At 45.1% G+C, this 25,390-nt stretch overlaps 1 protein-coding gene across 2 annotated transcripts in view; it reads right to left on the bottom strand.

Annotated features, from left to right (window-relative positions):
- The window catches only part of LOC105455917 (protein Shroom), a 159,290-nt gene that overhangs the window by 28,522 nt on the left and 105,378 nt on the right, over positions 1-25,390 (bottom strand). For both annotated transcript variants that reach the window (XM_011699627.1, XM_011699628.1), the window contains 6 exons: positions 17,451-17,828; positions 16,418-16,730; positions 14,824-15,063; positions 14,537-14,691; positions 13,603-14,457; positions 11,781-13,496 (listed from right to left, as the gene is read on the bottom strand). In XM_011699627.1, the coding sequence (XP_011697929.1) occupies positions 11,781-13,496; positions 13,603-14,457; positions 14,537-14,691; positions 14,824-15,063; positions 16,418-16,730; positions 17,451-17,828 (3,657 nt within the window). The remainder of the gene's footprint in view (positions 1-11,780; positions 13,497-13,602; positions 14,458-14,536; positions 14,692-14,823; positions 15,064-16,417; positions 16,731-17,450; positions 17,829-25,390) is intronic.

Genomic DNA, 25,390 nt, shown 5'->3' with positions numbered 1-25,390 from the left:
AGACTTTATGGCCGCGGAGACTCCCTCGGCGCGCCACGGCGGAGTTCGCGGAGACGCGGTAAAACGTCACTCCGCGCCGATCCGTTTCAGCTCTGTGATCATCGGCCGCGCGCGGTCGAGAAAGATGCACTGCAGCCGGTCGAGAGGAGAAAACGCATCGGGTCGTCGATGTATAAGTTGTAAATTAGCGCGCGCGAGACAACAACGACCTTCGTGCAGACAGGATATCCCGCGGGAAAACGCGTTTCCCGTGTCGCTCGCGTAGGATCGCGCCGTTAATTCGTTTCCCATCGACGACATCGCGCGACGCGAATAATCGATGTCTCCAAGCTTGTACCGTGAGTGTAATCCCGGCGTGTAGAAGGCCAGGCACGTATGTGCCCGTCCTCTCTTCTTCTTCTCGCTACGCCGGGCAAATGTTTATTAGAATCGAAGGGCGGTCTCTCTCTTTCTTTCTCTCTCTCTGTTTCTCTCTCGTCGAGGATGCGGCTCCACATTTTTAACAGTTTCCTCGATCCACGAAGAGCTTCGGTCCTCCTTTTTCGCATTCTCATGTAATAACAGGTCTCCGCTCTCGCTGGGGATCGACCGGACTCGACTCGCTCGTTTGTCCCGAGACAGAAAACCGGCACAGCCGCCGGCGATTGTCGTAGGTAAGTGAGTTTGACGTACACCGACGTGGTGTACACCGCACCATATGTGTTCCACGGTTTCGAATACTCCTCTACCTGTACTTTCCTCGCACTCTCACTTCACACACAAAATCTATGCGCTAGTCTTTCCCTTTCCTGACCACGTCTTCGTCCATTTTCGGTCATCCAGCAACCGGCTGTCGATCTTGGAGAGATTTTCGAATATTATTAAGAGTGCTCAGATTAAGACATTCGAGGAAGGAGAGAGAGAGAAAGAGAGAGGAAGAGAGAGCGTCATTGTCGAGATTATCATGAGATCTCGATTGATCGAAGGAAACGTGACCGTCTTGGAAAACATTTGATCTGAGATCGTGCGCGATCGTTCGTATATGAGGCTCGATTGCGCCGAACTTTCGAGTGACAAATAACGTTCACGATTTACCGTGATGCTTACTCATCGATAATATCGACCATGAATAAAAAACGGGGATACGATCCTCCGATCAGAGATAAATATGCCATGGTTACACATTTAACGCGATGAATAATGCTCTTGATAGCCAAATTACATTATTTCTGTACATCGTCCCTGAAAAGCACAATTCGAGATACATTTCGATAGCGTCAAAAGTGGCGAAGCTAAAGAAAAACGGTCATCGCGAGGTTATTGCCGTTCCGCAGCTATTCTTACTTGCTGCAGACTAGAGTCGTTCGAAGAAGAAAGTACGGAAGAGGAGTAATATCCCAAGTTTCAACGGGCAACATTCCAAAATCTCGAATGATAACCAAAACCACTTTTAAATTTATCACAAAAATGTAAAAAAAATATGATAAGACATGAGATTGATGATCCTTAGCTTTTTGTTGAAAGCTTTAAGACAAAAGTAATATAAATAATATCAAGAAGCCATTCCGCTCGATATTTAAATATTCGTGAAAATAAAAGGACATTTGTGTTTATTAATGTGAATATCTGTTAAACAAGCGAAGTCAGAAATCGTGATGCCATAAAAGAATACATGCCGGTTTTAACGCATTCACTGTTATCGATAAGATATGCCAATGGGTGTGGTGAGGAAAAATAATGTTGTTTACCAACTAGAGCTTAAATCTTAAGCAGACATCGTTTGTGCGATGTATTAGCCGTTCAATTATTGACGGTAAAAACTAAAATATTATAGCTTAATTAGATTTTCTAAAAGCGGTCGTCGTCGAAACAACTATGCTGCGTTGTACTTTATCAACGACGCGCCGAGCGCAGGACGGTTATCAATGCACTTCCGCGACACGAGACAACGCACGCCGTGCGTTTACATTTCGCTCTCGTTCCTGCGCAAACAGAATGACAGAATGCGAAAACGAGAACGGCGATAAGCTCTTCGTAGATACTTTTCTTATCATAATGGCCGAAGCCGCGCTGCGGGGAAAGCCCGTGTTTTGCGAATCGACCACTAATAGATACCCGCGTCGTACCTCTGCGGTAAAAGAAACGATTTTTTAACGCCTCTCTGGCGAGGCCAGGCGATTAGCTAAGTGTATATACTTAGGTAATATTTAGATTAAGCGAGTGGACTGTGTGGAATGTATCCGAACGTGTTTATCACCTGGTTCAGATATCGAATTAACTTTAGTTTCAATCCAGTTCTAATGCAAACTGGATTGATTAACATTATGTAGCAATGCTATATTAAGCATCTCTGATGTCAAACGAAAATTTGTGTTATAATGTCACATTGCAAATGCTTTAACGGATATATACGATACGTATGCCCTTTCTAATATGCTTGTCTCTCACTTAACATTCCACAAACAAAATTATACATTTAAAACGTCAGCCTCAGTAAAATTTATACTCTATTCTTTACTTATACTTATTCCACGCGTATTATAACTCGCTTTATTGTGGAGTCGTTAAAATAGCCGGTCGTGGTGCGCACGAAATAGTGTGAGGAACTGTAAAAATAAACTGCACGCTCGCGTAATCCTGCGAAACTTTGCTTTAAAGGAGATTGATGCATTCTGAACGTTTATTCGAGGGAAGACTTTTACTCCTCGAGACAAGAAAAATAATGACCTGACATAGAAAAGAAACTCTGTGCTGGGAATTTTACATTTCACGCTGATTGTAAAACACTGCTTATATATTAAAAAAAAAATTACATATAGAAAAAATATTTCTTACATTTATCCGTCTAACAAGACAGAGCGTAGGTATTTTATATCAATTATCGCCGTAAGTATAAGGATAAGTTGACGTGTTCATATTCGGATCCCTGAAATGTAGCGATTATAGTTTTTTTCTTTTTGGGGTCAAGTTTTCGTGTTACAATCGCCAGGGCAACGTGATGATCAGGTCTGGAACACGCATGTATATTAGCTACGTACGTTCGCACGAGAACTTCTACCGCTGATGTCATTCGCTATTCCGGTGATTGGTGATGCTACCGATATACGTACACGCGATCTGCGCGTCGTCCGCTATTCCGGTCGACGCTTGACCCTGGATCGTTTCGCGAGGTTGATTATTCATCTTCAACCAAACGTTCGCGCACACTGGAAATCTCCGTTTTTTTTCGCACGCGTGGATAAACAATCGTAAAATAACGGAGCGTCTGGCTATCTCATTCGTTACTTTGATAGCATTTCCCTTTCGTTGCCCGATAACGTTCAATAAATTCGACGTTCCGCTAGCTTTCAACGCGCGGCTCGTAATTTCGACGGTATTAACCTCCGTGCGCGTGATCATTCGACGGTGTCGACGATATCGAGATCTACGATTTACGGTTTTGGTTCGAAATCTTATTAGCGGCGGAATATATATCTCAGTTTTCTATACTCATCCGCGCACGCATGCGGCGCCGATCGTTGATGGTTACACGGATTTTATTGCTATTCACAGTTACGCTTTCGTTCGGTCGTAAATGGAATTTGTGTTAGGATACTTCACCGCCTTATCGGGCGTATTAAGCGGGATCGATCGCGCCCGGATAAAAGTAGGTCGCCGGGCGATTACTCTCCTGGTCTCTCTCATAAGCTGTCGTGACTTACGGCGGTTTTTATTTCGAAATATCTGCTCTGTATCTTCCAGTTTGGATAAATATCGAAGCGGCGGAATACCCAGAGCAAACTGGGCGCCCACACGTCGCTTCTATTTATAAACTTCACTGACGGCGGTCACTGTATCTGCACGCGCCGCCGCTGTTTTATTCGTCTAAACGAGAAGAGAATCCACTGCGGGGCCGCTATCTGCGGTTTACTGCGTCTACGTCGGGTCTTCCTGCAGGTGCGGGTGCAGCCACGGTTATCCCATCAGCAAATGTCAGCGACCTCGCCAGCGATCCAGGCGTCAACGCCTGGGCGATCGGTGTTTCGCTCTTGGCCGAGTCGCGTGTGGCCACTGACTCGACTCGAGGAAGTTACAGGAAGTACGCAGCGCGCTCGGCACGGTCGTTCACGTCGGATGGTTCATCGTCGGATCGGCCGTTCTTACGGGCCGTTTGGCTGTTCGGTTTACGGTAGGAACCGCGAACCACGCCGTGCCATGGAGACTTTACGAGCACGCGGAGCTCTTATTGCAGATCACAGCATTGCACGCGGCCGCGTCGGTCGCACGTGACGGCCTGGTGATCGTCCGGTAAACCTTCAAGCACGTGCGAGCATGTAACGCATCTTCCGTCGTTGCCGTGCCTGCTGCCGCCGTTGCTTCTGAGAGACCACCCGCCGTAATAATAAAGTCGCCTGAGATTTGCCTCACATGTGGCTGACATCTGACGTGCGTTCTGCGTGCGTTCGCTCCGCAATGGAAATTCTATCTGCGAAATTGCGATCGAAACGCGATAATCAAGCGCGATGCGCCAATGCGATGGTTTAGAGTTCCTCTAATACGGCGAAAAGAGGAATATGAAATAAAGTAAAAATCTTTAGCGAGGTTTCTAACAAGATATTCCGTTTTTTTTTTGTAAGAATCGAAGTTAACATTCTACATTTATTTGATAGTTAAATTTTTTTGGTATCTCTATTTTTTTATGTTCAAAATGAAATAATATATGCTCCTCTTTTAATGTCTCTTATTTCTTGAATTATTTTCCGATTAATTATCAATTGCATTAGCAATGTGAGAAAATAAAATAAAAAGAATAAATACTTTCACTTCCGATCTGAAATATACCATTGCACAACTTTGACGTTAATTCGTTGACTGCGGATAAAGGATCCATAATCGAAGATTAGGGGAAAGTGCACATTGTCAGAAGATGAGGCCGTATGTTAATGCTTATGACAGTGAGTAGGAAACTGGCAGCATTCGTTCTACCGGGTTGTTGGGCGCGCTTAATTGATCGGAGAGAGCCAATTTGAAATGAAATGCCGTGGATAAAAAATTCTCGACGTGGAAAAGTTGCGCGACGAGAGTCGAGAGTTACGTGTGTTTGCCCAGGTGCAAGTGGGCTAGGTCGTTTTCTAAACCGCGCGCTGATAATGCGTGCCCGATGGCTGTTTGAGAATGTTGAGGAAAAAGGCATCCGGATAAAGCTCGGTGGAATTTGACAGAATTTGAACTGTCCGTCTTGTCGTACTGATGCGCTCTGACACGTGTCCCCTAACGGTACATCGCTCGGTTAAAATCTAATGTCGGACAATTTAACACAAATTGGACTTTCTCGCTTCTGGAAATTTTTACGTTGCGCAATTTTATCTCTCGACGTGGAAATCTTCCGTTATTTCACTCCTCTAAGACACTAAATTTTATAACAGTCATATTGGAAATTATATAACTTTATTTATCCATATAATAAAAATTTCATCTGAGAAAACTTATAAAAATTTTGAGATATTTGTACGAGAATTCATATTAATATTTGCACGAGCTGTCATATGTTTGCGCTACATCATAGTTGAGAATTAACTCTGAGATATAATTTATTTTGTTATTTCGAGTTACAGTAAACACAGTAGAGATATATAAAAATGATAATTTAAGCACGCAATTGAATTTTTCTTTTTTCAAATAATCAAATCTTTTCATTATAGTCGCGCGCGCAAAAATGAAGTACAGAACTCTTACTGCAAAAACTAGTGAACTTGCGAACAATTTGTGTTAATCATTTAATCGTAAGGAAGATTGTCGTCGAGAAGATACCGTTCCTTGAGACGGTCCCGTGACTTCGTGTCCGGTGTCGTCCGGTCTCGAGTCGCTGGCCATTGTCTTCGTGGCCGTTTCGTTTGTCGCTCGTCTCTGTCACGTCGTCGTTGCACTTATATAAATTTCCTTGGTGTAACCGTTTCCCTGGTGGACAGTAAGTCACAAGCAGGACGACGTGCTTGGTAGCTCGTCGAAGTCGAGCGTAATAAACCTCATCCAAATGAATGGCGATGTTCAAGTAATTAGACATTTATAGCTGTAATTTATATTAATTATCTGCAAATTGCTTTTTTTGTTGACATCTTTTACATTTAAAAAAAATTTGTATTATATATAACTTTACATTTTTATACATGAATAAGAAATTATTTTAAAATGAAACAATGTAAAATACGATGTAGAATTCCGTCAGCTGATTATAATTTAATAAGCCGATAATGCTGCTCTTTCAAAATTTATCTGCAAGGTTTTAATTTTGTTGAATCTTATTTAATATACATATTTATTAAAGATATTCATATATTGTAATATATTATCGATTATCTTTATTATTTATATCATAATAGAGTAATTTTACCGCTCTATTATGAACTAAGGCTGTTACTTTTCACCTACTTCGAATATTCGATACCTTCGAAGCTTCGAAGCTTCGAAGTTTCAAAAAATACGTTCGTGCAAATGATAAATTTAGAAGTAAAATTTACAAATATTTTAAATAAAAGAATTAATATATATATATATATATATGCTGAAGTGGCGAGTGGGTTAGTGTGCGTGCATGTGCGTGTATGCGCGCGCGCGCGCGTGTGTGTGTGTGGATGTGAATGTGTGTGTATCAGTGGATGGGTAGACGTGTTAAATTGATAATTGTATAATTTTGAATTTCGAAGGTTCAAAGTATCGAAGTTTCAAAGTTTCGAATTTCGAAGATTTCAATGCCGATCTTTCGAAACCTTCGAAGCTTCGAAGGCTTCGACCTTCGAACTTCGAAGCTTCGAAAGTTCAAAGTTCGAATGTTCGAAGGAAATCACCAGCCCTATTATGAACACATAATCTCTTTATAGGAAAAAATTAATAATTTTTTTATATTTCACAAATTTAAGTATTAAATCAAGTAAAGTGTTAAAAATCTAAAATGTATGTATACACGATATTCATATATAGTGACTTTTTGTTATGTGTGTGTCGCAGCCGTTCATTCCTGATTCAGAAAAAAGGTTTATTTTGATTGTACGTTACGGAAGTTTCATTCTCTGAAATAGTAATAAGAGTAAACATTGTCTATAAGAGTTTCACTATTTCAATGGAGATATCTAATAATCAGAGCTTTCTGGTTCATAATAATAATCGTATGGCATGCGGCAATGGATATTGTAACGTTGCGTGTGATTATTTCATTTTGTGAAATATCTTTCGGCATTAAATTGTACGAGATTGCCTACGCACGATTGTAAATCAAATGTTTCAATATTTGGAGGCTTCACAAAATCACTCTTTCCTTTCGAATCCTGATCTCGTTAATGTATGAATACTGGAATTACCACTATCACTGCTAAACGCGTTTAGAATTAGCTACGATTACATACCATTAACCCAGTTTCTAAACTGGTCATCAAACGAGTCTCGTTGTGTACGAAGGAAGATGTTACAAAGTGTGGAAAGTCTTCGTTCTTAATGCACTTGCACCTCTTTTTATCCAGAACACGCTAACGCGTAACTATACTGTTTGCTTATGTTTAATGGCAGTTAAATTATCCGTCGTACTAAATAGATATACGCAGAATGACGCAAGTCGATAATGCGATACAACGCATATCCAATCCACTCTAATTTCGTAACGTTACAGTCGAATATTATTTTCCGCTGTTGGCGAAATGGTGCAGCGGGCGGTCCGCAAAAATTAAGTTTCACCACTTTTATGCTCGGAACTGGTGAAACGAAACGACTTATCCCATCCCCGCGATAATTATCTCGATAAACGCTGCGCAAAGTTTTACCGTTTTACTCGCTTATTTCCTTTCTATATCCAAGAAATGATATATTACATAATGTCGAGCATACATTTTTGCGACCGCACCTAGGAAAATATCTGTCGGTTGCAGATAAGAATAATCAATAAAAACGTACAACGCATAATGTTTCACCAATACTTGTCCCAATGCTCTTATTATTATTTTTCTTTTCACGAGGATTCACGCCAGTTTCTTGAGACCAACAGCAGCTTGTTCTGAATCAAATGAAAGATATATTTAATTGAGGCGAAAGACATTACATTAGTGACTCGCGGATTTGAGTCAACGACACGACACACGATACGCGCTTTTCTCTTAAGAAGCGAGTGCCAGTTTTACTCGATATCATCGGATACAGGATAGTGAAAGATGTCGACGGACGACAGGAACAACCGGTGTAAATGATATTGCCGTGTGTTGTCGTCGCCCGTGTCGACTACCCCGTTTTCGAGGCCGCGGTATTGCTGTATATATATAGCTGCAGGAATTGACGAGATAAAACAAGATTTACAATGCAATGACGGATTTAGAGCTCTAGAAATCCTACCGAAGCAATATTTCAAGCCTTTCTTACAAAAGCAGTGGAGTTATTGGAACAATATAATCTGCATTTAGCGAACAAAGAGTGTATATTTTTCTTATACAAATTATAATTTATTTTCATGAATACTTAATAATAGGGAAAATCTTTTGTAAGCTACGATGCAAGATAGAAGGAATAAGTGAAAAACGGAAATTATTGTTATTATTCCCGATGATTTTAACCAGTGGCTAAAGAATCGTTATAATTAAAAAAATGCCACTTGATTTATGATTTTCGATACATCAGATCTGACTTGCGAATTAGCGTTTCTTCTTCATTGCCATTACTCCGCTGCTATAACCTTCCGAATCGATTTGACTCTTTGGCAAGGGAAACATCGCGCCGCAATTACTATACGGGCCCCCATAATACTCGAGCAGGAATTCAGGGGCCAATTATCGCGCCGCAGGTGTAGTGCCGGCCGCGACGCGACGAAAAGTGAAAACGACTCGGCGGTTCGTGTTTCGCGTAACGAGGATTAGCGATAACGCTGCGGGTCGCCACGTAACTCCCGATCATCGGCCGCGGAGAACAGAAGAGAAAGAGAGGGCGTCCGGCTCTTGCATAAATCTGAATCGCAATTAAAGGAGCGCGAGAACCTTTTTACAAGCGACGCATTCCTGTTGACTTTTGTGGATGCTAACGAAAAAAAAATCGCATTTATCGTCAACTTAATTTCGTATCGGACTTATGAATTGCCGTCGCGCGGCGTGCTGCGCGAGGCTCCGCGATTTCGAAACTCTCGTTATACGGCGAAGCGTGCAAAATTTGCGCAATTAATGAAAATGTCGCGCAAGATACATATCGTTTGGATGTCGACAATAAATATGAGATCACTGTCAGGGTTCGTTATTAATTTATCGTTGAGGCGTATATTCGTGGCGCCGCACCTCGTCATCTCCACCGCCGGCGCTGTGAAGAGCATGATCGAGCAGGCCAACGAACAGGCCAACACGCCCGTGGTGGCACACGGTAACCTTTTTTCTGACATTTCTGCCTCATAGGTTGGTTTATTCGAAAGGTTAAACCGTTGCGCTCTCGAATATCTAGCGCGCTCGCGGGAAGGAGAAAGAAAGTGCGCGGGGTAGGAGAAAGAGAGAAACGTCGGCAAACGGTTCTGGCGAACTCTCCTGCAGCCAGGGTAATCTCCTCTTCCTGTCGAAGGTCGGGCGCAAGTCAAATGCCCGTTCGCCGAACCGTGTCGTGGGTTCGGAGCATCTTGGCCGGAGTGCGTATCGGGTAGTTGGTCGACCGCTGGTGCGTTGCAGGTAGTCACCCAATCAGAGCGAGAAGGAAACAAAAGAAAGGTGAAAAGAGTTATCGCCCCGTGAGATCGAGCCTGCATCCTGTATCCCAACTGGAAAACCGGGCAGAACTTGGGCGATAATTATTAGCCGATTGTTTCGGAACTTCGTTCTCTCTTTTCTACTCCCCCGCCTTCGGCGTCTTGTGTTATAGGCGTCTGCAGGTGTCCCTCCCGCGTTCCTCGCGCGAATCATTTTAGATTCTCAATAGCCTCTCGCGCGTGCTACGTGGCCCGAAAAATCATGGATCGATGAATAAAGAGGTGCCGGGTCACAGAGCCGCGCTTCGCCATTATCATCGCTCCACCGTTGGCTCGCGAAACGAGTCTTGTTCTGCTTTTCATACAATTACAATTCGCGCCGCGCGAAATCGTCCTTGCCCGACTTCTCGCCTTTCAAGAATGCGTACGCCGTCGTACCCGTCGGAATTTAATAACGTATCCTCGCATACATCGATCGCGACTCACCGAGCGTGACTCTTCTATATTCTCGCGAAAGTGTATATATGGTTCGCGACCTTACCTTGCACATAAGAGTGGCACGGTTCTCTCCTTTACGAGAGACACCGATCTCTCGGCGGATTAACATACCGATCCTGCGCGAACTGATGGTTATATACAGCTCGACGAGGTAAATCTTATGCGTTCAGTATGCCTCCACGTTGGTCGGGAGGTACGGAGAGGATTGCTCGTAACGCGTCTCCGTGTCATTTAAGAGCCGCGCTGCACGTAATTCAGGGAAAGTCACACGCTCGTAAATCAGTCTGGGTATGGGTACCGTTAGATTTGCAATGATAATCTCATGGTAATGTATGCGATTCGCTCGAGCGAACGAACGAGAAAATAATTAATAACCCCGGGTAATCCGAGTTCGCCGAACTGTCAGTGGCGGATATTGCGATCCTTGGGGGTTTACGAGTTTGCGACACACAGCGGAGGAGCTTGCAAAAACGGTGTCTCTTTCGTTCGATATCTCGTTAACTCCTCTTCTCCTTTGATTTCCATAACGGTCATAGACAACGTTTTACAGCTCTGCTTTATGAGAACGTGGATGTGGCTATTAAATTTTCTAATGACATAATTCACGTCGCGATGGCGCTTGCGGTTATAAATGTTCTACATCAGGATTTTATACATGATTTGGATAACGCAAAGCGCAAATGGCTTGTAAACCGTAGTCGTATAGTAGAAATTATATTAGAAGTATAAATGTAATTTAAGCGTTATAAAATATCTCTTTTTGCGTTAAATACATATGGCGATTAACATGTTTGCGTATTGCTCTCTTTGATATAATACTTCGACGTACCGTTCTGCCAATTACATGTTTTGTTCAAAAGAAACGGTAATTATGGAAAATTATATGGAACCTATCTATGTCAAGGGAGCGAGACGAGCCAACAAGTCACAAATTATGTTGGCGATATACGAATAATTCTAGATTGTGCACGGTTGTCGTCGATTGATTCGCTCCGCGGGATTTTCAAGATCAGTTGCGTGGCGCTTCGGATTTCCGGACAATCTATCGGAGTCTCACATAAGCCGCACCGATCACGCAGAGTGAGGTGTACTTACAGTTACCTCTAATTCAATTGATCGATCGTGGGATAAGCGCGATGTACGGCGGGACATTGCGGGCACATGGGTTATAATGATGATGCTGTACCTGGCAACGGAGGCGGCTGTTTACCATTCAATTACTTTGCAATTACGGGATCGCGTGTGCCCGCCGTATCTTAAATTACGCGAGATGCCATTTCAGCAACAAAAGCTTTAACCCACTCGAGACCTTTAATAATTGAATAATCGCAGAATGAGCGGCACGGGAAAAAAAATCATGCGCTCGTGTCTCCAAAGACTATAACAACTTCTGATAGTAAAAATAAGCTTTGATGGGTACCATTAATAGCGATCGTTACCATTAATGGTCTCGAGAAATTAAAATAACGAGAAGTTTGATTTACCGTTATGCACAACCACGTGCTTGTGACTGGGTTAACTAATCGTGGCAGTTAATTATCAATAATAGTTGATCAAGAAAAGTAAATGTGACATATAATTGACAAAGAGTTGAGCGAATGTGAAGAGATTGTTATGCAATCAAACTTACCCTTGGTGAGAGTGCGGAGGTGCGGGTCTCGGCGGGGGCGGCAAGGACTTCCTACCAGACGTACTCTGCCGTGGTGCTAAAGGCGGTGGCGGTGAACTAGGAGAATCCGTGCTGTATTTCTCCAGCGGACATTGAGGTTGAGGTTTCTGCTTAGGTATGTCAACGTATTTCGGTGGCAGTGCGTAGTAACCGTGCATAGTCCTCTGCGTCACGTCGTTAGGACGTTGATGGTGATTAGGAACGTATTTCGGAGGTTCATGATATTTTTGCGGGCTTGACTCCGAGGGGAATAACTTCGAGCTAGCTTCGTAGCCCGTCTTCACCGGGCTACCGATGGAGAAACTGTGATTTCCGCTCTTCAGGTATTTGGACGGACTCTTCGCGAGCTCTGTCACCGGCAGATAATTCGGTCTCGACGATGGACTCGCCGTGGTATTTTTATCCGCGTTTTTAGGCACTTGAGGCTGCGGTCTCTGACCCGAAGAAGATTCTAATCTCTGGCCGGAATCGTTTCGCAACAAACCGGACGCGTCGACGCGCGTCCCGTCGACTCGCATCGATTCCTGCCGAATGATCCTCGGCTCCACCGGAACCTGCGGGGCGGGTCTTTGATTCCCGGAATCGCTGTATCTTTGCGATACAAGATCAGGCAGTTGCGCCGGAGGTCTGGTTGAAAAAGATCTCTCCTCGGATATTCTCCTCGTCGGCGCTATCCTCCCGTTCACCATAAGCTTCTGAGTAGAAGGATATCTCAAACTGGAACGTCCCGTGACTACCATCCTGTGCGTGGCGAAGCCGGCCGAGACTCCGTTCTCCAGTATCATTTCGGAATCCACGTGTTTCAGCGCCGTGGCGGATCTCACGAACTGATGCTGTTCCTGCACGCCTGTTTTCGTTGAATTCGGCGAGGATTTGCCGGTGGGCTTATCGTGATCTCTCTTGGCGTTGTGTTTCGATCTTTTCATGGAATGTCTTTCCGACTTATGTCGTTCGCATGACCTTTCACGACTGATCTTTGCCGTTTCCTCCGTCTGGTGGTGAATGTTGTTAGATTTACGCTCCGTGAAACAATCGTCGCTGAGCTCGGGTGGTGGGGGCGGCAATGGATCGTCGCAATCGTGGACCTCGCTCTCCGTGACCGTCGGCGGCGACGGTGGTGGCAAATCGGGGCTGGGTACACGTTCGTTGAAAACGTTTCTCAGGTGTGGCTTTTTAGGCGGTCTCTCGGGCACCCAATCGTCTATCGATATTGCCGATCCGACTATGACAGGACCCAATAAATCCGTGGAGAGGCTACTGCAGCTGTTGCTATGTTGATGCTTAGGACTCGGTAAGTCGCCGTTTCCTTGATTTTGGGACCTGCCAACGTTTTCTCTCCACGCACCACTGGCGTAATCCGACGCTGAACTGGCTCTTCGGGATGAGGATAGTTTCGGTCGAGGGGGAGGCTGCGGCGGTGGACTTTGAGGACTCTGAGGTGCTGGCGCAGGTCCTTGCGCCAATTGAGGCTCCGATCGCCAAGACGCTTGTTGGTGTCTTTCGTAAAAGGATAACAACGCTTTCTTTTGGATTGCTTTCAGAGTAGGATCGGACACCCTGTGACGTTTCTCGGGATCCAAATAAGTGTAACGCATTTGTTGCTGTTGTTGCTTTTCCAATTCGTGGATACGTTCAGCTACTGAAAGCTGCGGTTGCGGCGGCGAATTTAAGGTCAATCTGAAAAAAATGTTGCATATAATATAATTTGTGAATTTGGGAATTATTACAAAAAAAGAATAATAATTGTAGAAAAAAATATATATATATACGTCAATGTACGTACCTCGAAGATTGCGTGGATTCTTGCGGCTGCGTCGTACTGACTGGGTAAAGTTTTCGTTTGCTGCGCTCGCGATCCAAGTACAGCACGCTTTCCGAATGATGCCGTTGAGGAGTCTGCACCCTAGCGCTGTGAGCGATCAGCTGCTTGCTGCACTGAATTCCGTTAGTTTGACTCACGTCGGACATGGATCCATGTATAGGATTCCAATTTTCGGAGCTCTGCGGACTCGCCGCTCCAACTTGCTGGCGCGTAGGACTTTGCGGCATAGACTGAGCGTACTTGTCGTTCTCGAGTCTGCTCGAGTTGTCCCACTGGTTCGCTTGTGATCTATCATTCAGCGAATCGTCGTCGAGATTGGATTCCTGCCACTTGCTGTCTCGAATCGCCGACGTTTGACAGATATCACTGATCGACGCGGACGTCGTGCAGTGACCGATCACCGCTGGTAAGCTGGGTCTACCCTGTCCCTGCTTATTTCGATCGTTCATCGAAGATTGCCATTTGTCAATGCTGTGCCTTCCTTTTGTCGGCGGGCCCATCCCGGACGTACTGACGTCGCTCATGGAACTCTGCCACTTCTCGTGACAGCCGTTGTTGGGTTTTTGAGTTAGAATCCCTCCGTTTACGCTGCTAACGTCTGACATGGATCCATGATGCCATCGATCCGATACCGTCTGGCGAGGAGGCATGCCACTCGACACGCTGACATCCGACATCGAGCCATGCCATTTTAAAGTCTCGCTGCTGGATGCGCTACCACTAGACGTAGTCACCACGCTGTCTCTACCCTCTCGGGACGTGTCTTCCCAAGATGCCGCGGGCCTTTGTGCCACCGCCTCGCTGTCTCTCCTCAATCTGATAAAAAGAGTAATCTCTCGTTACAAAGACATCGCGTGACGTTGGATATTAATAAGATGTGTAAAGATAATCTCACCTGTCGAGAAACGGTGTGTTCGTCGTAGAATCCACGCTGGAGACATAACTGTGGTATCCCTCGGATTGCGCGTAGCTGGCCTGTTGGGAATGCTGCACTCTCGTATATTCCTCAAGACCCGCTTGCGTCAAGGTGGTTTCGCGATAAAGGTCCACCTAAATGGATAAATTCGAAATCACAACAAGAAGAAATAATGTCCGCAGTTGTTAAGCACTGTATGTTTTTTTCGCATTGCATTCTCGGGATATTTATTCGGCTCGAAATATTATTCGACTGAATCCTCTTACCTGGGGCACCTGAGGATCCTGGTAGCCTCTTACATAAGCCTCCAGATCAACGTGACTCAAAGTCTGCGACTGCTGTTCCCGTTCCGGTGGTGATGGAACCACGTATTCCGCGTCTCCCAAAGCTTTACCTTCGCGATCCACGCGCGGCCACAATCTCGGCTCCTCTTCAACGCTACTTCTGTTGCGTGACTCGTAAGTCTCGGCTGGGATCTTCTCGCAACGCTCCATTACCGTCTTCAACTGCAATATTCAATTTTTGCAGTGTAATAGAAAATCACAAATGTACTTAGAAAGTAGCACTTGTGTATGTGTGTTTGTGCCAAAGTAATTTTTGTTTCGGCGAGTTTACACTCACAATGTGGGTAACGCTGAAAATGAGGTGATAATAAATGAAATACATTTTATATAAATTCACGCGATCGAAAAATCGAAAAATATTTGTGAATTAGAGATGCACATAAGCCTGTTATGCGTTATTAACGATCAGCTTTCAGCCGCGATATTCTATGACTCATGATTTTATGCGCTCTCGCATTTCCTCGAGAGGAATAGTAAAAAAAAATCTTGATCTTAAAATACATCAGCAGGGAGCTAATTGCGTGCGATTCTAAAATAGAAATTGTGCCGGTCTAATAAAACTTCATGGTCACCGTAAAACAGGGAGCTTAAACTAACTTTAGCATTCTTCTCTGTTTTTTTAGCCCACAGTCTTCTCCTCGCTTGATACCAACAACTGCTGGTATATACCGAAATTTACGGCGTGATGCGGGTCGGACCATCGAAATACCACGGCCTACTTCTGAGAAAGCCAGTAGCACGCCGGCGATTATGTCACCGAGAGAAAGGAGGGTGCGGGTGTGGGAGATTAATTGCGTATGCCGTTTTAGGGCGCAGCACAATATATACACCAAGGTCTTGCCCCGAGGTGATCCCGATTCTTAACACGGCATGCTCGCCCGGATAAAGTCCCCTTAATTGTTAAACACGTGGATGGTGTCGACGTGAAACTTTGTAATTCGTTTGAAAGCATGAGGAAAGTGTTCCGATAAGCTCCGTTGCCTCGTGACTTGTTTATACCGCCGAGGTACTTTGGTGTCATGTAAACGAGATTCGATTTTGCAACCGGCAAGACATTCGAGAACGACTGACACGGCGAATTCTGAGCTATAGCACGAAGGATTTCTGTAAAGGAATCGAGCTGATGCAAATCGCGTGAATGGCAGAAGTTAAAAGTACCTCATAAATGTAATTTAATCGCTAAGAGCTATAATAAGACCACTTTATTTCTATTTATTCATCCGTATTACACATTATTATTTGTTCCTGTTAATCGTCGCGACTAATCCTTGTAAAACTTATTCTCTTTATAGTGCGTAACAAACGGGGGTATTAACGTTTAATAGTAAAGCCTGCAAAAGTAACAGAAATTGAAATCGCGTGTGCTTGCGTGTGCGATATCTTTTATGTATCCAATTAATAGTAAATCACGGCATTACGTCGCTATGCAAATGCACGGTCAACGTTCAGGTAGTATAAGCGTTGCGGCGTAACGACCGTTTTGCGGAAAAACGGAGAGGGCTTTAACACAAGTTACCTGCTGCGTGAACGCGGGATTGGGCCTCTTCGTGTGTGGTCTGGTGTACTGGGCCGGCTTCTCCTTCGGATAGTTGGTGTGATCGGTCCAGGACTTGGAGCGGTGAGAACCGCTGTGCCCCGAGCTGTGGATATCCTCGTCGGAGTGTCGTTCGGGCGCGCTCGGCCACGAAGGATACTTCTCGTGTCCCGGGCCGTAACACACGCCCTTGAGGCTGGAGGCATCCCTAACTGGCGGCGTCGGTGGTGGCGAAGCTTCGTCTCTCTCATTAAGAGGGAGCGTGAAGCTGTTGAATCCGAGGTTCTCGCTGTACCTAATGGGACAGACGGGTATGGAAACGTCGCGGTTAAAGTGGCCGGTGCACGTTGCACGTCCGCGGCGAGATAGAGAGAGAGAGAGAGAGAGAGAGAGAAAGAGCCGGAGAGAAAGCAGAAATAGCACAGCGTGACGCAATGTCCTCCCTACGTGGAAACAATTACGCGCGGACGCAAAATCGTCTGTTTATTAGCGCCTCGCCCAATGAATCACTCGTAATACGGCGCACTCTCGACCGCGGTGCTTCTGCGCGCGATGTCATTGAACCGCTTTATTACCAGGATGTGCGGACTGCATAATTTATGGTACTGTCAACGAGTTCAGCGTAACTTGTACGGTAATCGGGGTATTTCCCCGATATTCCGCAGTTATTATTTTCTCGACAATATACCGTTCGCATCAGAAAAACTGAGACATATCCGTCTAGTTGAGTATATACACTGACATGCATTGAATAAATCTTGTGTGACGGAAGTCTTATCCTATTATCCTATATAAGTAATCTTATTATTACAGTACTTGAATTGAATTGCATTATGTATATCAATAATTTCATTTTATATACCGGATAATCATCGCTTGCGATAATTCACGTCGGGAGAAGATCGAGAGAGAGAGAGAGAGAGAGAGAGAGAGAAGAGCAGAAAGAAATAGAAAAAGAGCGTTGCGTGAGTAAAGTTGAGAAAAAAAAAGCGAGCGCGTAATCGCGAGCACGTACCCGCAGTCGTTCTTATAGCCCGGAGTATTCTTCTTGTGACTGTCGTTGTAACTGGTAACCGCGACGGCCTTCTTGCCGCCGTTGCCACCCTCGTGATCGTTCTCCGTGCTGGACCTCCGCCCGTCGTTTCTGCGACGGTAATATTCGTTAGGAGCCACCGACCGAGGCGGACTCTGCTTAAGGCCATAGCCTTCCTGAGAATACGACGTGGCACTCTTGAAATTGGCAGCCTCGCCCCCGTGGCCGTGGCTCGCATATTTGTAGGACCCCGGAGGACAGGAAGGTGGGCCTGGGGCCTCATCCTGGACGCGATATCCTGGCGGCGACGGTTGCAACTCCGTCATCGTGTAACCGACGTCCCCGCCATCCGGGATACACCTAAGTGAACAGAAAATTAAAATCGTGAGAGAAGAGCTTCGACGTCCCCTGAGATACAATCTCATGATTAGACGGTCGCATAGAGAGTAGATTAAGCGATTACGCTTAAGTATAACAGAATCGGGCGCAGGGTTTTCACATATTTATGAGGTAGCACGCGTGCATGCAAATTAAATGTTACGTGAACATTTTATCAATCGAACGATATAATCTCCTGTACTACTATACTAAATCATAATGCTGCGCGCGACAGGCCTCTTTCTTTTTGACTTCAAATATAGACGCGTCTAGAAAGAGCTTCGAAACAAAAGCATACAAAAATGATATCTTGTGCACAGAATGCAAATGTAATATAATTAACGTGCGGCAGACATATTTCTCTGCGGCTAATTGAGCTCATGGAAATTATACCGGTTTCAACCCTTGCTTTGAACTCGCTCGGAACTCGATGTGAATTTTTCGACATCATGTGAAACATCGTCGTGGATGTTTTCTAGCAGTGTAAACGATCGCGATTACATTAGCATAGGTGTACAACGAGCAGCGTCATACTAATCTCACTTTGTTCGCGCGGAGAAAATTACATTATCTGGTAGTAGGTGCGAGATTGTAGGGCTGGATGCTAGATGTATCGGTTACGAGATAAAATCCGAGGAAAACGTCTTACGACTGGTTATTTAACCTTTGGGCGAGTTTAGAGACACGTGTACGTGCAGTTAACTCTTGGGCGACAGAGGAGTAATGAGTCGCGTTAATAGAGGCACACTCAGCGGTGTGATTGATGAGACTGATAGATAACGCTATTTCCGAGTCAGGGGTCTCCGGAGCGCGTGAATGATGACAGCTTTTAACGAGAAACACGTATGCCAAAAAGTAAAATGGAAAACGATCGCATATCTCCAACGCGGAAGGTATTGCCGGGGCATACGTTCGTTTAACTTTTCACCGAGCAGGTTTTTATCCGTTCCGCGATTAATTTAAATCGTCGTGGATTAATCATAAATTACCCGCGGGAGAGCACTTTGGCTCATTTAAATTGTAAAACGTCTGTGAATATCTCTTCCCGGGACGATTGCGATAGCAATGTAAAAACAACTATGTAAAAACAACGTCTTTAATAGGCAGTTTTTAAATTAACGTTAAAAAGCATGGATGGTCAATATTGATAATCAAAATACTGAATGATTTTTTTCGCAAATAAATTAATGAGAGCACCGATCCGCGTCATCCGTCAGAAATAAGACAGTTACTCAAGCGAGGTTGTTGATCGAATCAGAACCTTTCGGAATCGAAAGACCATGAATTTACGTGTCGATATTTCCTTATACGATATATAATTAACTCCACTTTCAAGATGAATATTGACAACGTTATGTATCACGAAGATTCGATCCTCGTTGCTTTCGTCTCACGATCGAAACGTTTCCGCATCGTTTTTCCATAGCATCTTGCGTCACGAGACGCGGTACAAGAAGCGGAGGGAAAAAAGATACGAGCAGCGAGCAAGAAGACGGTCTTGCGAGGCCGAGAGCGCCGTTTCGCGAACGGTAAAATTTTTGCAATCTTACGTGCGGCGAAACGTCCTGGAATCGACTGCCCCCGAGGCACCCGGCGTCGTCGATTTTTACCCACGCGACCTACGAAGTTTCCGACTTCGCCCAGTGATGACTCCTAATTGCAAGAAGCCTCGACGGCACGCAACGCGTACCCAGAGCACGCACCGCGAACGATAGGACGCCCGCACACACCGGTACGTATATAGGAGATCGTAAAATACTCGAGCGATTTTGTAATAAGCGAAAGTACATTATGGTCTACGAATAATATCGACATTTCCTTAAATATCTGGCAGGTAGTTGTTAATAAGCGCTCGGGAAAATATCGAAATTACGATCGCTCTGAATACAATAGCGCGCGAGTAGCAGATTTATTAACTATGCCGCACCGGCCGTATACCCACAAATCAGGCAACAACGAACCGTAGACGGTTGTAATTCTTGCGCGTAATTCTGCAACTCGGTGCACGATCGTATCTCGAAATATCCCGTGGAACGCGATATTCGCCGTGTAATGCATTACGTCGCGTAACAGCCTGATTAGCGAAATCGATTTTCCCACTAATCAATTGGACGTGAAGCCACCATAATAGCCCGCGTATTAGGAATTCACGATTAGCGTGCGTTAAATTGGGTTCGTTACGGTGGGCGTGTCGGCGCGGTCGCGATTTTGCATAACGAGAAACAAGACGAAACAGACGCATAAGACGGAGTATAAAATGATTTTTAAGGCACTCTCGCGAGCACAATCGACACATAATGACGTGCGATGTGAGTATATCGCTATACTCCAACATTTTCTCAAATCGGAAAGTTCACGCGAGCACGTTGTTCTCGCACGAAGGCGAATAGTAGGCTAGTATGCCACGCATGATATACTGGATTTCATAACGAATGAATAGCGATATGTAGAGACTTCCGCGATAGGAAGACGCGCGATTCAATTACCGCTTCTTCGTCGGGGCAAGGAGTACCGCTTCCAATAACTATGCACGCCCACGTCGCCTATCTCCCTTTTTCTTTGCATCTCGTACGAGTTATCGGTTGCTGCCGATGCGCGACTCCCGCATTATTCTTTTCGTGCACGCAACACCAGCGCAGCGTATAATTTCCGACATCGACTGCCAACGGGAATACGCCGCGTGAGTGATCATTACTGCAAATTGCAACAATGTGGCGAAGGAACGAAGAATCGTCGATTTCGGTGATTTCGTAAATGCTTGCGGACCGAAGGGAGGGAGGAAAAAAAAGGTAGACCGAAGAGTGTAGACAAAAATCACACATGGAGCAAATTGCAAGGATCGTCACGGGACCGGACGTAGGTCTACTTCAATTCCTTCGAACCTTAACGCGGCGGGTGTACTGCACCGACGCTCGTTCACACGTGCGTTCATTCACTGACGCGCTTACGCGTTATACGCGCCTGCTTTCCGCGGTCGTGAGACGCATTCGCACGCGCGTCGTGCGTTTCGTAGAAGCGAACGGAACGGAGGTGGAGAACACCAGAGAGGAGCACAGAGAGAGAGAGAGAGAAAGAGAGAGACGATGGCGCAAGGCGCATGCCAACGCATGCCGCGCTCTCACGTTATGCGCGTATATAGAAGTCAGATAGAGAGGCGGGCGCAACCTCTTCTCGCGCGCGTATTAAAGCGTTACGGACCGCGTGCCCCTAAATCACGCCTCGTAAATTGCCGACCGTCCGACGGTGGTATCATCGCGGCGTCGAGTTTCGCCGTGATAAATTCGCTGGAATTCATTTCCCGCGAGCGCGCGAGTAAGGACTTGCCCGTTTACGGAGGAGGGAAGATTGTCACCTCGATGCTCCCTCTAATTTCCCCGCCGACGTGCGCGAGAGATAGCAAGAGTCTCACGCGCGACAATTACCAGCGAGGAGATCGTAAAGATAGTAATGTCGCTCTTCAAGATTAGCGATGGTCTAGGTTCGAATATATAGTGGGAACTCATCTCGGAATGCATTGCGAGATGTAATTCAATAACTACGTTACTACTCCAAGAAAGATCATCTGCAATTTTCATTACACATGTCGTCGCACATTAATTGGCATATACGTTATACATATCAACTTTCGATTCAATTAGTTCACTTGGTGAAATAATTTGTGGTCCGGACTATTAATGAATTTGAAACTACTTTGGCTCGAAACAGATAACTTTCTTATCTTAAACGTGTCTGATTTTCTCAACATGAACGATCGTGCTTTATCAGCCAGTTATCATGTTACTAGCGAGTAGATACATGTACGGGGGTATCTTGTTACCTAACTCGTAATATGTACTTTTATGCTCAGTAAAACCTAATGGCCGTACACTGTAATCCACAAAGAATATTATTTATTGTTTTCATGCCGAGGACGAGAGTGCGCGCACACGAAAGTACATTATGTTGCAATGGTCTGCTTTGCTGGTGTTTATTGCTTCTACGGTCTTGATGAGAAAAAAAAAGAACGAGTTGCAGAGAATTGCTAAAATAAAATAAAAACTGCGCTCTTCTGGTTTCAAGAATAGAAAGAGAAGGTATGCGAGTGGATTCGCAGTGGGAAAGCGTTGCGTCACGTAATTAATGCATGTTGAGTTCGTTGACTGGGTACCCGAATACACGGTAATTCCGGAGAGCGATTCGCTGTACGAGGAAGGCTCTTAGAAATCGAGTTGGACCTCGTCCAACGTGACTCAGAGATGTAAATTTGCAACGACGCACCCTGATGACGTGCTACCACGCAATATTGTCGTGAATCATTAATTAATAAAAAATACAAGTATGAAAACTCTGCCTCTTATTTTACACATGACATATATATATATATTATATATATATCTATATATATATATATATATATATATGTATATATACATATATATAATTTTTTGTTTGTTTCAAAACATTTAAATATTGTCAGGTTTTGACGATAGTCAGTACTATACAATCAGTATCGACCGGCGAAAATTATGCTTAATAAATACAGAATAGTTTTATTTTTCTGTTAGAATCTCTAAAAAGTTCAATAATTTAATTCATAAGAAATCGTTGATTCTACATCGTCTGATTTAGCGTAGAGAATTTTTAGTAAGAAACCGGCACAAGAGAATTCACGAGATGTCAGTAACGGAAGCTACGGCTGACAGCCGCTCGAGAGACAATGAAGGTCAGCGAAATCCGCGTAGGTCGCGTTCCTGATATCTGGTCTGGGGAAAGAAAAAGAAATTGATGGGGAATGCAGAAGAATCTTAACCGATCGTAGAATGCGGAGGAGACATACGACACTGTGCGTGGCTTATCGCCGAACCGTCGGGTTTTCTCTGGAGGCAGCTCGAAGCGGTAAATTCAATACGAGACTGGCCGGGCTGTGCGCACGCGAGCGGGCGAACGAGTGCGCGAGGCCGGCGTATGGAAGGTGGAAGACCGAAGGAAGTGAATAAAGGAAGGTAGACGAGGGCAAGGGGGCAAGAGAAGGTACAGCGCTATACGTGGAAGGTGTGAACCAGGGCGGGACGACAGAAGCGACTACTCGCCGGCAAACTCTCGTGGGCAGCTCATGGAAATCCGCGGAGCCGATTCCGATTCTATTGCCTGGCCAGAATTGCGATCCGGCTCTCACGGAACGTGCGCCCGCGTTGGCGGCGGATTCGCATCTCTCGCGTGGGCATCTCCACGCAGTCCACGCCGCACGTTGCGCCTCTCTCGACGTGTCGTTTCCAACGGTAGCCGTCGCCGGTACCGGTGTGTCGCGCTGAAAATACAGGCCGTACGAGCGTCTCTCTCGGAGCACGTCTGCAGAAGTGGTGCGGCCTCACTGGCGTAGGACACACGGATGAGAAATCCGCTTCCCATCCCACCACGGCTGCGCTCGCGAGCGCTTTCCACACGTCTCGATACCAGCAAATCTCCCCTTCCCGGTCCCATGATAAATGCTCCAATACTTTATGCGCTGCTTAATTACCGGTCTATGTCTATACAGCCATAATTTATTTTTGCCAGCGTGGAAGTATGTCGAATATAGATACCCCTTGAGGAGCGTCTGATTTGCGGCCGTGTGAGTAAGCGGAGTCGAGGATGTACGAAATTGATCGTTACGTCGCAGCCTCGTTTAGCGCCGCGGTGTAAATCGTTATTCGTACAACGTTCGCGCGTGTCGTATATCTTCTATTCGATGCCGCGGTATATCGGAGTACGGTGCTGCATCGCGTGTCATGTATCAGGCTGCTCGCGCCAGTGAATATCCGGACGATGTCCTGCCTCGTGTTCTTGAGGCAGACGAGTAGGTAGTCGATTGGCCGTAGATGAGGCCACGGTGAAAGAACTCCTCGCTACTAATTCACAATCTATATGGCAGCGGAGGACAGATCCAGCTGCGTGAGATATGGCTTATCCGTGCTTTGAGGAATGCCACGGGACTCGTCGGGTATATAACGGCGGATTTACAAGAAAATTATCCCCCTGCGTATCTTGATATATTACGACTTTCGCGTATGACCCTCCCGATGTTACCGCCGATACAGATATCAAAATCCGTGTCCGTTTAAACGTTTCGCAGGCACGAAAATATAACATTCTACCGCTGATGGATATCGATTTTAATAACGTCAATAATTGACGCTGACGTGTTACGATTTTTACGGGAAATGATGTATTCTACTGGATGCAGCGATTGATATAGATGCTGATATATTATTACGTGAATCCAATGTCTGTTCAATGTCAATCGGTGTATATACTTTCGCAGAGAACCCGGATATTAGACGCACTTGATTAGCGTACGATGTAATCGCGCGGTAATCGATTACGCTTTTTATTTGCGTCCCTACAGTTAATCCAATGTCGGTACGTAACAGAGTACATAACACCGCTAACAAAACTAACATAATAATCGAAGAAACATTATTCATTCGAGGAGGTAGAAAAACAACCGTCACGGCAGTTAGCCTGGCACGCGCTTCGACATGTCTACGCCAATCAATTTTCCCATCCGTCACATCGTCATTTTATGGTAATGAGGCGAATCCAATTCCCTCTTTCGCCGCAATCATCTTGGCAGTCGATTTGAATTAGCATAACCGAATACGCTATAGCTTATCGCACATTCGCGACAGGAGTTAGTCAACGATAGTCGATCTACATGGGAGGTTTGATGGGGCCGAAAGTCGATGAAGGATATCGCTTTCGCTCGTTTTGCTCGACACGATGCAGACAGAAGATAAAATTATTTCAAACGAGGCTATCGACCGTGTTGGAAAAACTTACGGAAAAGTCTGCATCCTGGCGACAATAATGAGAGCCTGCATCCGTGAGATTCTCCGCTTATAACTTTCTCAGTCTCTCTCTTCACATTTCAAGTTTTTGCAATTTATTAATACACCTCGAGATCATCGGTATGTACATACGCATCGGGTATTATTTATTTATAGAAAATCATTGCGATATTATTATCAAACATCCACGCCAATCAACATATTCAACAATAAGAAATTTATCGAGTTGTTTGATAAATAAATCGCTGATTGATAAATCATTAATCAATAATTGCAACATTAAGTAACACTCAATACAGATTCCCATTGAAATCCATAATGACGTAACCGCTAAAAATATCCTTTTCCCACCCGCGTGCAAAAGGCATTCACCCGAAAAGGGAGAAGGCATAAAGCACCGGAGTAGAAAGGCGAGGCATGAGAAAAAGATAAATTGGTGAAATACGGCGGATCACGCACTCGTATCCAAGCGAGGGGGCTCGTAATTTCCGTCGCTTTAGCCCACGACGCGGTTCGAGAGTTCGTGTTCCTTTTTGAAAGTGCGGGCCATAACTCGACAGCACGATATGGACGTTACGCGTGAAACATTAAGCCTGTATTACGCCGCCTGATTAACGTGTACTTTCACGCAGCGTTCCTTACGGCCTCGATCGAAGCAATTAATATCAAACATTGACGGCGACGATCGATCAATCACCCGCCCGTAATTATGCAAGCCCGTTAAAGCGTGCGACCGTT

This window comes from Wasmannia auropunctata, unplaced genomic scaffold (genome assembly GCF_000956235.1).
Source record: "Wasmannia auropunctata unplaced genomic scaffold, wasmannia.A_1.0 LD335828.1, whole genome shotgun sequence".
In the NCBI taxonomy this organism is placed as follows: domain Eukaryota; kingdom Metazoa; phylum Arthropoda; class Insecta; order Hymenoptera; family Formicidae; genus Wasmannia; species Wasmannia auropunctata.
This window is presented reverse-complemented; position numbering and strand designations above follow the sequence as displayed.